Below are 17,654 nucleotides of genomic sequence, written 5' to 3' on the forward strand. Positions count from 1 at the left end.
AAATGCCAGTCGAACAGGAAACTGGAGGCGTTTAAAATCAAAAGGCAAATCAGATGGAATGAGAGGAATTGTTGGAATGAAAACATCTTCTCCTGTGGCACATCCTGTCAAAATGGTTGCCTCAATTACATGTGGAAACAGAGTCTTAATCAAGAGTCTTGTTCCATTACACAGCTTTGGTGGATCCAAATTTCTCAATAGCAGAATAGGTGCTCCAGGTTTTAGAAAGAGGTTGTGAGGAGAAAGTCCGTGTGGTTCCAAGGAATTGAGGAACTCAGTTGGATAAAATAATACTTGAGCAGGGTCTATTACTGTATCCACTGACTTGTAGGTGGTGCACACACCTGGAAGGAGATTTAGAATTTGAAGATTGATCTTGTTGACACTGTCATTTTTTGGAGCTAGAATGGCCCTTTCACACAGCCAGCCTGAATTTTTGAAGTGGAGTTGAATGTTTGGAAAAACCTTTGCTTTCAACTGGAAGTCACAATGCAACAAAAGTTGCTTGGGAAGGTGATCTGTCCAGTGGTTGAGTTTACTGGTGCCTTGCCATCTCCAATAGTCAACAGCTGGCTCGAAAACAGTCCAGCAGAAACATCGCCTGTCATGTAGACCCTCATGTTTGTGTTCAGTGACATTTTCTTTACTTTTCTTCAAAGATACGATGCTTTGAGACAGACATTCAGTTCGTCTGCAGGGGTTGATCTTGGAATAACAGGTAGTGTTTGGCGGAAGTCACTCCTCCCATGATATATTTGTTGCTACGCAGGTCTTGCAGCAGTCTGTCCACTGCTTCCAGAGCCCTTTTGTGTGACATGGTACATTCATCCCAAATGATGGCACTGCATTTTTGAAGCAATTTGGCCAGTCCTGATCCCTTGGCAATATTACACACGGGGCTGTCACTATGTGACAGGTTAAGTGGTAGTTTGAATGTCGAATGTGCTGTCCTGCCACCTTTTAAAAGCGTAGCTGCAATTCCAGAAGATGCCACTGCAAGTGCAATCTTTTTTTGTTGTCGAAATTTTGCCAGGAGCAAGTTGATTACAAATGTCTTTCCTGTTCCACCTGGAGCATCAAGGAAGACAATCCCTCCTTTGTTGGTTTCACTGAAACTTAGAATGTAGTTATAGGCGTCCCTTTGATCTGGTACCAATATTTTCTCGTTCTGAGACACAAATGCTGTCAGTTCATCAGTATTGTAGTTTGTTTCTAGGAAAATCTCCCTACACGTTTGGATGCCTTCAGGATTTCTTATTGGAGCAGGCAAACCAAGCAACTGTAAGGCTTTTCCTGACATTGCTATGCACTGATCTTCAAGGAGCATTAAAGTTTCATTGAACATTTCCTCAGTGAAGTTGATGAGTTGCTGAGGATTTTCCCTTCTAATCTGCATGAGGATGTCCTCACTGAGATCGGTTTTGTACTTTGTCCAAATCTCAAGAGGATTTGAAATGCTACAGGTTGTTAGAATAATAGCAAAGAGGTGTCTTAGTCGCTTTGGGGTTTGTGTGGTTGCTGCTTCACTGAGAGTCATGTCCCAGTGTCCATCATTTTCCAAAAATACTTTTCTTGGGCAAGCTTCCCTGAATGTTTCACACACATGGCCTCTGACGGTCTTCAGGTCAGAAAATGATGTAGGGCCTTTGACAACATGAAGTAAAATGCGCAGGTTGAAGCACTCTGCATTTGACGAATGAACAGTGTAGGCGCGACCAAGAGTATCAGTTGCTTTCACCCCTGGATAGCCTTCAATATCAAGCCCCCGTTTCCTCCGTTCCAGTGTTTTTCTGGAGGCATTCCAAGTGTAGTACTTTGGTAAATCACAGTAGAGAATTGTTTTTGCAGAAGGGTCTTGTTGAAACAGCTCAAAAAATGCCAAGAGGGTGGTCTTAGGTGGTGTTAGGAGCTGCTGCTGCTGCAAGTTTGCTGGGTTAAAGTAAATTCTCTGTCCATTTTCCAAGTGCACACTCAGATGCACAACTGGTGGGTAGCGCTCATGAATGGAGAATCCTAGTATTCTCCAAACAGCTTCAATGCTGCTTATGTACCTGCCCATCTGGAATCCCTCCACTTCATCAATAATAGGTCCATTTTTCTGGAGTTCAAAAACTGCTTGATCACTTCCTTTGTGGACATATTTGCAGATATATTTGATTGATTTCACAGAGTGGCAAGATTCGACATTTATGTGGGCCTGGAAGATTTTTGAGAGCAAATGGTTGTAAGGCACTACCCACCTGTTGTCAATTTCTATCTCTTAGAGTGATGATCCAACACGCATTTTGAGCTTTGCTATGAAACCACCATCCCCTGGCTTTCTTCTTCGGTAGACTGGATATCCATCTTGTCCTGTTTGGGATTCTTGGACCAGGGATCGTGGGTAATGCTTTGAACACCTGCCATCAATCATACGGGAGAATTTTTGTTCAGACTCCCACACGGACCATGGATCATGTTTTTTGTGATGGTGTCAAACAGCAATGGGTCAATCTGAGGGTCTGGCAATTCGGAACTGATGATATTGTCAATTTTGGTAGGCTGTATTTTTTGCTTCAGCCAAATCAAGATGTGGGTGTGAGGAAGGCCTCTTTTTTGCCATTCAACTGAATACATCCAGCACTGCATCTCACCATAAATATGTGATTTTGTGATAAGATTAGTCACTTTTGATAGTTTCTGTTTGAAAAACCGAGCAATAAGGTCTTGGAAATTCACAGTTTTTTGGCCCGGCAACAGGTGCCCTCCAATTTCCTCCCAGGCAGGATTGCAAGTAAAGGTGATGAAAAGATCTGGACGGCCATACTTTCTCACATAAGTCATTGCATCCTGTGTGTATTCATGCATGTGCCGTGGGCTTCCAGTGACAGTTGATGGAAGAATAACCATTTTCCCCAACTCTTTTGGATCAGCATAATTTGCAACAGCATCTCTAAGGTGAATATATTCCTCTGCCCTGAGCTTCTTTTGATTTTGTCGGATATATAAAAGCCGTTTACTCTCAATCTTTGCATACATGTCAACAATAAATTGGTGGAAGAGGTGTTTGCATTTCAAGATGTGATTTTCCTCTGCAAATCTTGTCATGATCCTATATGCATAGAAGTCCTTGGCAGACACTTTTTTTCCTGAAGGGTTGCCTGTTGTAGGATCTGTCTGAGGTATTCCAAAGTCATAGCCATCCTGTCCCTGCTAAAAGATGATTGGATATTGCAGAGCATCATAGGACCTGTGAGTTTCTGCTACTTATTGCAAACTATTGTTCCTTTTCTGAAGCACAATGTCACGGCTTTGAAAATCATTACCTACAATCAAGATGGCTACCTCATCAAATGTAGGAGCATTGAAACGTCCCTGATGTTCACCTTGTGGTGTTTTGTCAGCTCGAATGACAACCTTGTAATCGTCATTTGGCATGCATTCAAGTGCAGTCTTGAAAAGTTGAACATATAGATTGTTGGAGTGAAGGAACTGCTGCAAAATAGTGACAATATCAAGGCGAGTGTTAGGAATTAAAGAGCATCTCCGCTGAGCCTCTGCTTTTGCATTTCCCATAAAGAAAAGTTGAAGAAATTGAGGTTCTTCTCTTTGTAATGGAAGCAGTGAGCCAATTGAGTGGTAAACCTGTCCTTGAACTTTAAATGTCGGCATAAATCCAGTTGTAAACATTTCTTTTGTTGCACCAAATGATGTCATTTGGAAGCAGGAGTTGTACTTCTTAATGTTGTCCAAGAAATGCTTTGATATTGTACTGGTACCTGTCATCAGAGACTTTAGGGGAACGAGTAGTGACAGGAGAGGTGGAAGTTTTATCTTGCCATTTGCACAGCATAAACCTGGCGGTTCATCTTTCCATTTCAGGGCACTGCAGTACATGCAGACTGACGCACCCAGGGGATGGGGAGGACTCGGCGCCCGAACCTTGTTGTTGCCTGTTCTCTGGGGGATGTCGCGGTGGCCGGCTCCCGGGCCCGTACCCTGGGGTCACTCTTAAAAGCAAAGGGGAAAGGGGGAAAGTTGCATGGGAAAGGGGAATGTTCGTGACGCCACCCGTGGTGTCTGGTGAGAGTCACCAGCGCTGCTACAGTCCTCTGAGGCCGGTGTTCAGGCAGCTTAGTTGGTGCGGCTCTCCACAGGTGGAGCGGGGCCTCAGGGCAGTGTAGGGAGAGAGGGTGTAGAATAGAGCATTGGCGGATGCAGAGCCGCGGAGGAAAGAGTAGACAGAGGCAGTAATTAAAGTCATCCGAGTCTTTACTCACGGTGTTGCTTTCTCAGCTCAGATCTTCTCTCTGCTGTCACACGGCGAGCTGCGGCCGCCAGGGTGGGGTTCAGCACACTCCAGGTAATTCAGGAGCGCTTGACAGGACCCCCGCTCTAGTGTGTTCCTCTCTTGTGAACTTCTCCCGCCTTGTGTCCCCCACAGAGACGAGAAGTGCAAAGTCAGATAATCGGGGACATCCATTTTTCCTATCTGAACTTTAGGATTATCCTGATAGTTTATGTCTGACTGGTAACAAAAGGCAGCATGTTTCAAATCTCCAACCATTTCCTGTGCCCTGGTGGAAGAAATAGCAAATCTCTTAGTGGCAAGTCAGCCTTCTCTCTGCTGAAATGACTCATTGGCCCTTGACGAAGCAGCTCTTCTTCTCTTATCTGCAAGCCTCGCTTCCTTCTCCTCAGAAAGTTCATTGGCTCTTGAGGAAGCAGCTCTTGTTTTCATGTCTGCAAGCCTCGCTTCCCTCTCCTCAGAAAGTTCATTGGCTCTTGAGGAAGCAGCCCTTGTTTTCATGTCTGCAAGCCTCGCTTCTCTCTCCTCAGAAAGTTCATTGGCCCTTGAGGAAGCAGCTCTTGTTTTCATGTCTGCAAGCCTCGCTTCCCTCTCCTCAGAAAGTTCATTGGCTATTGAGGAAGCAGTTCTTGTTTTCATGTCTGCAAGCCTCGCTTCCCTGTCCTCAGAAAGTTCATTGGCTCTTGAGAAAGCAGCTCTTGTTTTCATGTCTGCAAGCCTTGCTTCCCTCTCCTCAGAAAGGTCATTGGCCCTTGAGGAAGCAGCTCTTGTTCTCTTGTCTGAAAGCCTCACTTCCCTCTGCTCAGAAAGTTCATTGGCTCTTGAGGAAGCAGCTGCTGTTCTCATGTGTGTCAGCCTTGTTTCTCGGTCTTCACATTTTTCATTGGCCCGTAATGAAGCTTTTCTTTTTGCATCAGCTGACATTCATGCCATGAAATTCCTTTTCTTATGAGGCATTATTGTGGTAAAAATAGTCTGTAACTGGCAGTTTCTATATCCTCTTACATAGAAGTTATGTGACTGACATCAGCCTTTCCACCAACACACCCTAACTGACATCTTATTAACTTACACAAGCTTTGCTATACTGAGAATGTCCTTTGTTGCCTATATTAACCAATCACAGCTCAGATTAATTAACTGTAGCAAAATAGAAGCTGAGCTGTGATTGGTTGCTATTGGCAGCCTGATAAATCTTTGTGAGATCAGTTTTGTGTGTGCTGAGGGTGGTATATGTGTTCAAGCACGTGGTAGTGTGTGGGGCATTTTGTGTGTGTGTTCATATCCCCGTGTGTGGTGAGTGTGAGTATTCCATGTCGGGGCCCCACCTTAGCAGCTGTACGGTATATACTCTTTGGCGCCATCGCTCTCATTCTTTAATTCTCCCTTGTTCACATCTGGCAGCTGTCAATTTGCCTCCAACACTTTTCCTTTCACTTTTTCCCCATTATGTAGATAGGGGCAAAATTGTTTGGTGAATTGGAACGTGCGGGGTTAAAATTTTGCCTCACAACATAGCCTATGATGCTCTCGGGGTCCAAACGTGTGACTGTGCAAAATTTTGTGGCTGTAGCTGCGACGGTGCAGATGCCAATCCCGAACATACACACATACACACATACATACATACATACATACATACATACATACACACACATTCAGCTTTATATATTAGATGTACAGATCTAGATTAATGCTGGCTGTGATGACAAATATTTTCTGTGAGCATTCTACTTATTCCTGTTTTGGCCACTACCTCTGCTCCTGGCGCTGTGCGCATGCGTTCCGGCTGTCTCCCTCGCTTGCCGCGCGCCTGGCTATCTTCTGCCTCCCGCTCTGTGCGCAACGCACATGCGCGGGCGGCATGACGGCCCGGGCGCGTGTGCCAGTGACCGAGCACCGATGGCGCATGCGCCACTTATAGCGCTACATTCATGCTTTTAGCTGCTATACTTTACCTGCGGCCATGCGCCGTGTCACATGACCACAGCGGGGGCATATTTAAAGGTCCTTGTATGCTTGATTAGACCAGCCTCTTGAGAAAGCCAACAATCCTCAGGCAAAATGTGTGGTGAGGCTTTTCTACCACAGATCTCTGTCTTCCAGCACCCTTTAGCCCTTCCAATTTAATTCCTGGTAAGGTTCCTGATATCTTATTTGACTCTGGGCACATTCTAATGTTGTCGCAGACTGCTGCTTATAAATGCATACTATTATTGCCCATAGCCTGTATTTATTTACTCTGTTCACCTTACTCAGGTTTCCTAATCCCACTGGTTACATCTCCATGCAGTGGGTATGGTTTTGCTTGCCAATGGGTGCTGTGTTTTTCTGACATCATGCACCTCTGTTCATCTATGCTATGATCCAATTATTTATGATATGATGTTAAACTTTTTGATATAATAAAATTATTCACTATTTTCTACCATTTAGCTCCTCTATTCCTCTGTTTGATTATGCTTCTGGAGTTGGTATATTGTAGCTGATTCTGGCAGTGTCCAGTCTTTCAGTAAGTTTCTTTGCTTTGTGCTTATACAGGGCCGACTTGTGTATACGCAATAACAGTATAGGAGACCCACTCGTTAATAATGGGAATAACAAAGCATAGCCGGCTGATGGCTCTCTAACAATAGCGAAGGCCGACTGCTGGCCCTTTAAAAATAGTAAAAGCTGCCTGGTGGCCCTATAAATATAGGCTTTATGACTTTCATAAATGAAACAGGATGAGTCAGATGATGTGTCACACACCACATGGCCAGATAAGGTTGTTAAATGTTAAAATGACATTTCCCAGTGAATGCATTTGTCTTGGTTGAAAGCAATGCAAAAGTGCAAAAACGCATCAAAAACGCTACATGTGAACATAGCCCAAGGAGTGGAGAAGCATTTTTGTTTGTGTATATTTATTTTGCCTTAAACAAAAATAAAAAATAAATTTTTGGTTTAGTTTTTGTGTGTTTTATTGTGAGTCCGTAAAAGTGGCGTAATACGTCTGACAACGTTGTTGACAGCAGTTACCTGGGAGTCAGAAATGCTTCCAGGGGTCTTCCCCATGCTGTTCCCATGTCATTTGAGCACTGTTCCCATCGATTTTGGCAATTTTTAAGCCCTCTGTAGACCGCCGGGGGAAGCCGCCTAAAAAATGCTTGAGTTTCCCATAGACTTACATTGGGCTCATTGCTCGGGTCGAGTACCCGAGCATTTCAATTTGCTCGACCCGAGCTTCGAGCACCCGAGCATTTTAGTGCTCGCTCATCACTACTAGTGAGTCGAATCACAATGTTCACCTATGTCAGAATATGAACTAGGACTCCAGACCGTAACATTTCCAGCAAAGAGGCTGTAGAGCCACCCTATAGATAGAAACATAGAAACACAGAAATGAGAGGAGACCTAATAGCTGTCTACAAATATCTTAAGGGCTGTCACATTGTAGAGGGATCAGCTTTATTCTCATTTGCACAAAAAAAGACTAGAAGCAATGGAATGAAACTGAAAGGGAGAAGATACAGATTAGATATTAGTAAAATCTTTTTGACAGTGAGGGTGATCAATGAGTGGAACAGGCGGCCACGAGAGGTGGTGAGTTCTCCTTTAATGGAAGACTTCAGAGGCTGAACAGACATCTGTCTGAGATGGTTTAGTGAATCCTGAATTGAGCAGGGGGTTGGACAAGATGACCCTAGAGGTCCCTTCCAACTCTACCTTTCTATGTTTCTAAAGTAACAGAAGTCATCACTGAATATTTTTCTTAATGACTTCTGTTGGAAGCCCCAAATGAAGCCTCTGTAGCAAAGTCCATCAAATTTAATTGACAGCCACCATGATGGAACCCAGAAAAATCCAGAAATCAAGGCATCAGACATCCTCCTTAAAGCCATAAAAATAAGAGATATACCTACCTCTTATCTTTATAGCTTGATAATGGCTTAGCATGGCCGAAACTTTACATATTTAGTTTTTTGTGTACTAATAAAGTAACCTAAAGGAGGACGTCGGATGCATTGGTTCCTGAATTTTTATGTACTGCTGCAACCTTGTGGATGGTTGCACCAAGTGTGCACGATCTACTTAGTAGTGCACGGGATTCATCTACTGCAAGTACCATGATAGAACCCAACAGAACTCATTATAAATCTATGGGATCCATCTGACGTCATTGGTAATTCATCACAGCATTGAATTCTGCATTTCAGGTTTTGGACTAAATAGGTATAATAACATTTTAGTGGCGCACTCCAATGATTTTTTTTGTTGTTTTCCATCAATTCGCAAACAGTAGTGTGTATGCAGAGAGTGCATTGCAATGCTCACCAGTCACCATCCTCTGCCGTTTTCTGCAGTGCTCTGCTCCGCTCAGACATCACATGACTGTATTTGTAACCTGCCGGATCACGCAGAGCAATTAGTTTCTCAGTGTAAGTCTATGAGACTCAGAATGAATCTCTCTATCTTTGTTTTGCTAATCATGGACTTAAATTGATAAAATCGAAAAGGAACCACCGCTCAACACTGCAGACACTGTGAGATTCAGCAGATACAGCCACATAACGCCTGAGCGGACCCCTGAAAACGGCAGAAGTCGGCGACCGGTGAGTCAATTCTCCCTCTGAATACACATTCCTATTTGCTAATTGGTGTGAAAAATAAAAAAAACGAATAATCAGTGGAGAGCTCATTTAAAGCGGATATAAATCTGGCCTTGGTAATAAATTTTTGAGACACAGAATGATAAAATACTGTAATTGTGCAAATAATGTTTCATTTTTATTCTTTATATTATCTTGGCGTTTCCATTTTTTTAGCTACAAGTGAGCAGCAAGCAGTGTCCTTTGGAATGGAGATGTCCCAGACTGGATTCAGTGCTCATTACTCCAAGGTAAATCTATGTCTATATGGATTTATGATACACCACATTGCCATGTGCATGGACCCTAAACAGTGGCACATAGAGTTCCTATATTGCAGACTTAGCATGTGTACAGCAGATATTGTCTTAGGCTGTTGCTAGTTGGCGACACAAGTTGCACGGTCAATAATCAATGGTTCGCCCATCCCTAGAGACAATCCCTTTAAAGGGAACATGTCACATTGTACAATTTTTTTTTTCTTTAGGCAGGAGGAGCTGAGCACATCTATATATAATTTTATGTATAAAGATGCTGTATTTCCCAGTTTAAAATAAAAGAAAACAGATCTCACTCACATCCCGCCGTTCTAGCCATGTGCTCTCTACAACCATTTTAAAACACCACTCCAGTGTATTTTTTATTTAGTGGTGCCACTAATGTAAGTCTCTTGCCCCTAGTATTATACTTACCAGCTGTCGTCTTCAGCTGTTCCTGGTGTCGCGTCAGTCCCAATCTGCAATCTTGTGACTGCAACTTCTGGTTGACCAGAAGTCAGAGGTAACGGTCACATGCTCTCAACGTAAGTCTATGAGGGTCTCATTTTGGTGTCATTCTGGGTCTCATAGACTTACATTGAGTTGTGACTTCCGAATCGCCCAGCAAACACTGGTCACAACCTGCAGAAGACAACCAGAGCTGCACCGATACCAGGATGGCAGTTGGTAAGAATAAGACTAGGGCAAGGAACTTACATTAGTGACACCACTCCAGTGTTGAAGTTAAAAAAAAAAACATTGGAGTGGTGCTTTAAAGGGATTGTCAGCAGACATCATTCCGTCACCAGAATGGCGGTAAAATATAGATAAAATGCTGGAGTAGTACTTTAAGTACTTCATATTGAATGAATTAGTCGTTGAGAATATGGCACGTGTTGTATCTACTATATACATAATTATTTAGTGAGTATTATTTTTCTTCGTGCTGTATATAGGACTGGGTGATGCTTGGTGCGGTTGGAGCCTATGACTGGAATGGAACAGTCGTCATGATTAAATCTGATGCTATTGTCACACCTGGAAATAATTCATTTCAGACAAAGACACAAGAAAGGAACGAGCCTCTAGCTGCTTATCTTGGTCAGTAAAGTTCTCATTTTATTAATAATTGTATACAATCGGAGCTGGGATTTGTTCAGATGTCCACATTTTGGTTCCAGCTATATTGGATTGTTGGGCATCAGACTACTGCTTCTTTATTAGCGGCTTAATGTTAATCACCATCTCTGATATGTGAGAGTCAGGTGAAAGACTGGGTTAAAAACTAAAGTAAGCCATATCCACAATACCGATTTCCAGAATTTCTTCTTCGTATTCCTGTCTTAACCCTCAGAGTCCCTCAATCACTATAGGAGGCAATCACTAGTGTTGAGCCACCCCCGTAGTGTTCGAGTTCGGTTCGGTTCGTCAAACACCCGTATGTTCGCCGAACTGTTCGTCGAACTGTTCGTCGAACACCTTCGAACACCGTTAAAATCAATGGCAGGCAAACAAAAGCACATAGAAACACATAGAAAACACTTCAAAGGTGTCCAAAAGCTGACAAACTGCTCAGAAGACACAACTAACACATGGAAAAGTGACAAGTACATATAGTCATGCGAAAAGAAAAGAGGTGGAGGAGTAAAAGGAGGGGGAGACACAGATATAGGCATGTCATGCCCTTCTAAAATCAAGAAAGGCTGGAGTAAAAATCTAAAATCAGCCTACCAACACCCAGACGTCGTGACAAGAAAATTAAAAAAAGATATATCTTTAGGTAGAATGGCGGTTCCATTCAGAACACTTTCCTTACAAGACGTAGTGGTATCCCCGTTGTGAGTTGTGCCAAAAACGGAACCCAATACATTCGGACTAATCCACCATTTGTCATATCCAAGGGGCAGGTCCATAAACGACAACATCGATGTGGAACCAAGTACAGTAGTGTATACTGTACATCCTTTGACAAGGCAATCAGGTGGATCAAGAAGTTGGGAAGGGTCACCCTAATGGCCAATACAGACATTGATGCGGCGTTCGGGTTACTTACTACCTGTACCTCCGAATAGTGTCCACCTATTGGGCTGCTTCTGGGAAGGAGCATACTATAGAGATCGCTGTTTGCCCATGGGGTGCTCCCGATCCTGCTCACTATTTGAGGCGTTTAGTTGCTTCCTCGAATGGGTTGTAATGGACGTTTCTAAGGGGGCACATATTATCCATTACCTCGACAACTTCTTATGCCTGGGCCCAAAAGATTCGCCACAGTGTGAATACACGCGGTAGTCCACCTGTGAGAAGGAGAGAGCTGGAGGGAGAGTGGACACCACAGAGCCGAGGGGTTAGATGGAGAACGGAAGAAGGAAAGAGGGCGAGGGAGGTAAGGGAGTACAGTGGAAGGCCGACCTGAGGTCCCCCATGTTCCTGCTGGGCGGGGAACAGCCCTGGGAAGAAAAGTCGCTTGCGCATCCCTTTGAGGTTACGGGCGCGAGCGGGCAGAGGGACTACGCTGGAGTGCGAAGCCGACACGGCCAGTCCGTTCCTGCCCGTGTGACCTCCGTGTCACCGGGTTTGTGCCAGAGCCGCGGTGGACCCTGACGGCCAGCCCCCCTCTCCCAATACTGGTGCCTGTCCGCTGGTGGGTCGAGCCCCCCCCGCGGTGGGGGGGGGAGTAACATCTGCAGAAGAAAGACCATCTTCCAGCCAAACTAAGATGTCTACTTCTTTTTGTGGACAATGTGATATGATCCCTTTCTTACCGACACGCCCATCGCTACAAATTCCAGATGAGGCACAAAAACAGCAGGTGCTTCAACGGATATCAAGTGCTCCTTCAAGTGAGCTCTCCTCCACCTCAACTTCAACATCACAAATACTCCAGTCCTCAGAGGTGTCACCCCAATCGCACTTGCTTCCTCACAGCTCCTAAGTCTCCTGCTGCCCGTCAGAGTATGGGGTCACACAGATGGTTGAGTCTGCACAGCTGTTTACTCATACTATAGCCTGGGAAATGGAGGTCTGCTCCAGAGCTTCTGTTAATCCAGACGAGGAAATAATCTGCACTGATGCCCAGAATCTTTATGAGTCGAATCCAGGACCAGATGAAGAAGAGCATAATGTAGACCCTCGTACCCAAACTGTAACTCCTGTTGGTGGAGACAATGATGAAGACGATGATGAGACTCAAATACCTGATTGGAGCGACAACTTGACTTTTCGGTCAGGGCAGGAAGAGGTTGGCTCTGAGGACGACGGGTGTGAGAACACGCAGGGTGATGATGACGAGGTTGGAGATCCCACTTACTGTCAACCCACAGTCAGCCAGTCGATGAGGTCAGCAGAGGAGGTGGAGGAGGATGTGACTAGCCCAGGGGATGGGGATGACTCTGTACCCGGGCCTTTGCCTGGCCTTGGGGATGTCGCGGTGGTCAGCTCCCGAGCCCGTACCCTGGGTCACTCTTTAAAAGGGTGGTTAATTGTTAATTTTATAAGAGTTCGTGACGCCACCTGTGGTATCTGGTGAGAAGCACCAGCGCTGCAGCAGTCCACTGAGGCCGGTGATAAGGCAGCTCGATGGCATAGCTCCCCACAGGTGGAGCTAGGCCTCAGAAAAGCGTATGCAGGGGGAATGCAGGACAGGCGAGACCCAGCTGGGTCAGAGCAAGAACGGGAACGGACACGGTAGTCACTTCAGTACCTTTTACTGGTGGAAATTCAGGCACATCCTAGAGCACTGTAGGGTGAAGGGTGCATATCAGGATCCTCCCCAATGAGCGGGTGTAGGGCCTCCTGTTTCTTGCCTCTGCGTAGTAAGTTTCTGACCTGCCTGGAGCTAGGCCTAACTTTGTCTCTGTCCTGCGCTGGCTGACCTTGTGGTAGGGCCTTGTCTTGGAGTTCACGCTCCCAGTATGCGGGGCCTAAGCGTCTCCTGGCTCTGTTACGTATCAGCACCTTAGCGATCCTGGGACTTGTAGTTCTCCAGGGATTCCGGTTATGCCTTACTGGGTCATAGAGATCCCGGTAAGCTCGGATCCGGAGTCCAGTAAATGCTTTGGGGTGAGCTGGTTAAGCTCCTCTGCCCCCTATGTACTAACTCTCCACTCGCCTTCGGCGTACTCGAGCCCTCACTAGGCTATACACACTAACGGCAGCTTGCCGTGCTTCACCGATCTTATGGCGCCGGCACACCTTAAGCTCTAACTGGGCTCCCTGAATCTAGCTAGCAGGAGCCTCGTGCTCCACTGCTGAACTATTAACTGAGTTCTCTAGACTAGACTGAGCTCCACTGCAGACTGACCACTCTTAGGCTTCTCTACTGCAAGAACTCTTCAGAGGAACTGAACTGCCTAGCTCCACCTTCCCTATTTATATCCCTAACGGGCTCCCTCTGCTGGTCTGAGGTGGAAGGTGGAGATGTGTGAATGTTTATGGGGGCCTCTTGTGGAGGATTCCATCAATGCACTCTTCTAGGATCTGTGATACCAAGCGCAGCTGGGCGTCACAGATGCTATTGACGCCGAGGTTAGGTTGCGCCTTCCTGGACAGAGACGAAGTACTGGAAGCACGTCAACAACTGCATCCTCAACCACAACTCTGCCTCTGACCACAAGTCGTAGTGGCTCTTCAGGTCGCATGGGCTCTAAGCCTTGCATAGCCTGGGCATTGTTTCAGATCGATAAGGATGACCCAACTCGTGTTATCTGTAATATTTGTCACCAAAAGCTAAGTAGAGGCCAAAAAATCCATAATTTGAGTACTTCATGCATGAACCGTCACATGTATATGAAGCATAAGTTACAGTGGGAAGCTCACTGTGCTACAATGCGGCCTAGCCGGCCGGGCCAACCACCGTCTGCCCCATCTTGTGCATCCACGGCCTCTTCATCCTCTGTGACTGGGGGGACAGCAGACACACATTTTTTTGGACGCAGACCTGACACCTCTTTACCCACAACAGCCAGTGTGATTGGCAGGTCATTATTTCATTTGGAAGTGGAAACACCAGCTGGTGTTGAGCACTCTCCGACATCGAGAGCACCACCTTTGGATCAAGGCAACCTAACTTTTCCGCCTGCATCTTCCTCACAGACCGGCAGTTTGCCGGGGACACCCTACTCAACCCCGTCTAAGCACAACAGCCAGCCCTCGGTCCCTCAGATGTGGACAAGTAAAAGACCATTTCCTCCTAGCCATGACAAAGCTAAGAGGTTGAATTTCACCATCTGCAAGCTGTTGGCTACAGAAATGCTGCCTTTCCGCCTGGTGGACACAGAGGATTTTCGAGACCTTATGTCCGTCGCAGTGCCCCAGTACCAGATGCCCAGTCGGTACTACTTCTCAAAGAAAGGTGTGCCTGTGCTACACCAGCATGTCGCACACAACATCACCGCTTCTTTGAGAAACTCTGTGTGTGACAGGGTGCATTTCACCACAGATACTTGGATGAGTAGGCATGGACAGGGGCGTTACATGTCGCTGACTGGGCACTGGGTAACTATGGTGACAGCAGGACAAGTGGCTGCTGTCCAAGTCTTGCAGTCCCCACGAGTTGTACATCAATCCTCTTTATCTAGAAGTTCCTCCACTGCTTCTGCCTCCTCAACCTCCTCTCGGTCCTCCACCTGCACCCAAAGCCTGTCTGGTAATGCCACCCGCTTTCTAACTGCGCAGAAGGAATCCAGCACACCTCCTTACTATGCTGGCAGCAGGGCTCAGCGGCATCAGGCGGTGTTTACTTTGAAATGTCTGGGAAATGTGAGTCACACAGCTGAGGAGTTGTGGTCAGCTCTGGAGACCCAGTTTCATGAATGGTTGTCTCCACTGGACCTGCAACCAGGGAAGGCCGTGTGCGACAATGCTGCAAACCTGGGTGCGGCCCTTAGCCGGGGCAATGTCACACACGTGCCTTGTATGGCTCATGTGTTGAACCTGGTTGTCCAGTAATTTTTAGCCCACTATCCCGGACTAGATAGCCTTCTGCAGAGGGCACGGTCGCTGTGTGCTCACTTCTGCCATTCGCATCCCGCAGCTCAACGACTTACATCTCTACAGAAGTCGTTGGGCCTGCCAGTTCACCGGCTGAAATGCGATGTGCCGACATGGTGGAATTCAACTCTGCACATGTTGCAGCGACTGTGGCAGCACCGACAAGCCCTGGTGCAATACGTTCTGACGTATAGCCTGGGCCAATGAGATCCAGAGGTGGGGCAAATCACGCTGCAGGAGAGGTCTCAGATCAGGGACCTATGAAGTTGACGCGCCCCCTGGGCCGTGGGGTACCCGGAGCCGGGCCGGTAGATGCTGGGGGTTGTAGTCACTGTGGCAGTGACCCGGTCCGTGACCCAGGGAGGTCAATCCAAGGGTAATTTGTATATATGGGTTTTATAATGTCCAACTACGCCACCTGTGGAGTGCGGCCAAAGGGGCCGCCGCTGCGGAACAGTCCTCTGAAGCTGGTGGTTTTGCAGCAATGGTATTATTACTCTCCACAGGAAGAGTGTAGCTTCAGGGCAGTTTGGGTGGATGATGGTGGTTGTAGTGCAGGGAGTCAGTAATGAACACAGAGTCCGTGTGATGCAGTCCCAAGATCTTTACTCACAGTTGTTGCAGTCCAGATTACAGGTACCAGAGCAATCTCCCCCATCGTGCTGTGTGTAGTCAGTGAGGGGCTCTGTCCACCCCCAGATAGCTCCGGAGTACTTAGCAGGACCCCCTTCTGTGTGTCCTTTCTCTGGCCTTCTCCCTGCACCTCACACCCAGTGACACTTCTATCCGGTATCCTCGGGCCTTGGCGGGCGACGTGTGTTCTTTCCCCTGGGTCCTATGTGGCTACCTTCTTAGTGAGACTGGTGTGGACTTTGGCCTGCAGTACATGAAATGCTGCAGCCTCCGGTTTCTAGGTGAGCCTTGCTGTTTCTCCGCTAGTTGAGGGACCGGTTCCCCTTATCTGGCCTGACCCCTCTACCTCCTGGTAGCAGCGGGCGTACGGGTGGCCTTCTGCATGGCCCGTACCCCTAGGGTCCCTTCGGTTCCTGGAGCATTCCTGCTCCCACTCCTCTCTTCTCTCCTTCAGTCCTGGGCCTCCCAGGCGAGGCCCGCCTCCGGAGCAGAGCTCATGCAGAGCCTCTGCTCCTGTCACTTCTCCTCCTCTGACTGGCTTGCTCTTTCAAAGATTGCTTCCTATTTATACTCTCCCTGTCATGTGCTCCCCTAAGCTGCTTTCTCCACCCACACCCACTACATAGGACCCTCCCGCCAGCTAGGGACCTGGGACTGTGCTCTCCCTTAGGAGCAATCTCGCCCTACCCCCACTGCGGGTATGTGTTGGATGCAGGTGTTAGGGTCCCGAGCCATACTCCTTCCTTACCTAAGGGTGAGATACCACACCTCTGGGTGAGATGCAGTACCTCTGTGGTGACTAAACCCTCAGGGGCGCCACACACCCTTCTGCACAGTTTTGAAATGGCGACGAAGATGTTTAGTGCTGACGATGCCATTATCAGCATGACTATTCCGGTGATTTACCTGCTGGAGCACACGTTTAACAGAATTCAGAGTCAGGTGGTGGGACAAGAGGAGGTGGAGGAAGTAGAGGAGAAGTCATATGCGGAAGGGATAACATCTCCAAGGTCCAGACAGTCGGCAGCACCAAGGCGGCAGGCATGGGAGGGTGGGGGAGAGGGATTAACCAGGGCGCATGGTAGCAGCCAAACTGTTGAGGAAGGTGCAGGAGGACGAACTGGCGATGGGCATGTAAGACTCATCAGATGAGGGAGACCTTGATCACATTTCTGTTGTGTGAGGTTGGGGGGAGAGGGCAGATGAAGGAAGCATGATTCTTAACTCGCTACCAACACAACAAGGACTTGGTCCTCCTGGATGCGCAAGACACATGAGTGCCTTCTTGCTGCACTACCTGCAACATGACCCTTGGATTGTCAGAATTCGACGTAATCTCGACTACTGGGTTGCCACACTGTTAGATACCCGGTACAAAAGTAAATTTGCCGAAATAATTCCTGCCATAGAAAGGGATTCACGCATGCAGGAGTATCAGCAGAGGCTGTTGCAGAATCTTACATGTGCTTTTTCACAAAACACCAGTGGTGCACGTAGTGAATCTCACAGTTCTAACTTGCAAACCGTGGGACTGTCGAGTCTTCATCACTCAAACCGTAACAGTAACACAGTATCTGCTGGTAACAGCAATTTTTTGGAATCGTTTCACCACTTTTTTAGACCATCCTTTGCAAGGCCACAGGAGACAAGAAGTCTGACACATAGTCAACGCCTAGAGAGGATGGTACAGGAGTATCTCCAAGTGAACATCGAAGCCATGACTATGTCACTGTACCCTTGCTCATTTTGGGATTCCAATCTGGAAAAATGTCCGGAGCTCGCCACTCACGCCTTGGAGATCTTGTCATGCCCTGCAGCCAGCGTTCTCTCTGAATGTGTGTTCAGCGCTACTGGTGG

The 17,654-nt window shown here is 46.9% G+C and overlaps 1 protein-coding gene across 1 annotated transcript in view; it reads left to right on the forward strand.

The window, feature by feature from the left end:
* ITGA1 (integrin subunit alpha 1) overlaps window positions 1-17,654 on the forward strand; it is a 254,281-nt gene that overhangs the window by 147,792 nt on the left and 88,835 nt on the right. The window contains exons 10-11 of the mRNA XM_073680314.1: window positions 9,097-9,170; window positions 10,133-10,277. Of these exons, the coding sequence (XP_073536415.1) occupies window positions 9,097-9,170; window positions 10,133-10,277 (219 nt within the window). The remainder of the gene's footprint in view (window positions 1-9,096; window positions 9,171-10,132; window positions 10,278-17,654) is intronic.

Source organism: Phyllobates terribilis, unplaced genomic scaffold (assembly GCF_046119375.1).
Source record: "Phyllobates terribilis strain yellow unplaced genomic scaffold, ASM4611937v1 Scaffold_1__5_contigs__length_1240528914, whole genome shotgun sequence".
Lineage (NCBI taxonomy): Eukaryota > Metazoa > Chordata > Amphibia > Anura > Dendrobatidae > Phyllobates > Phyllobates terribilis.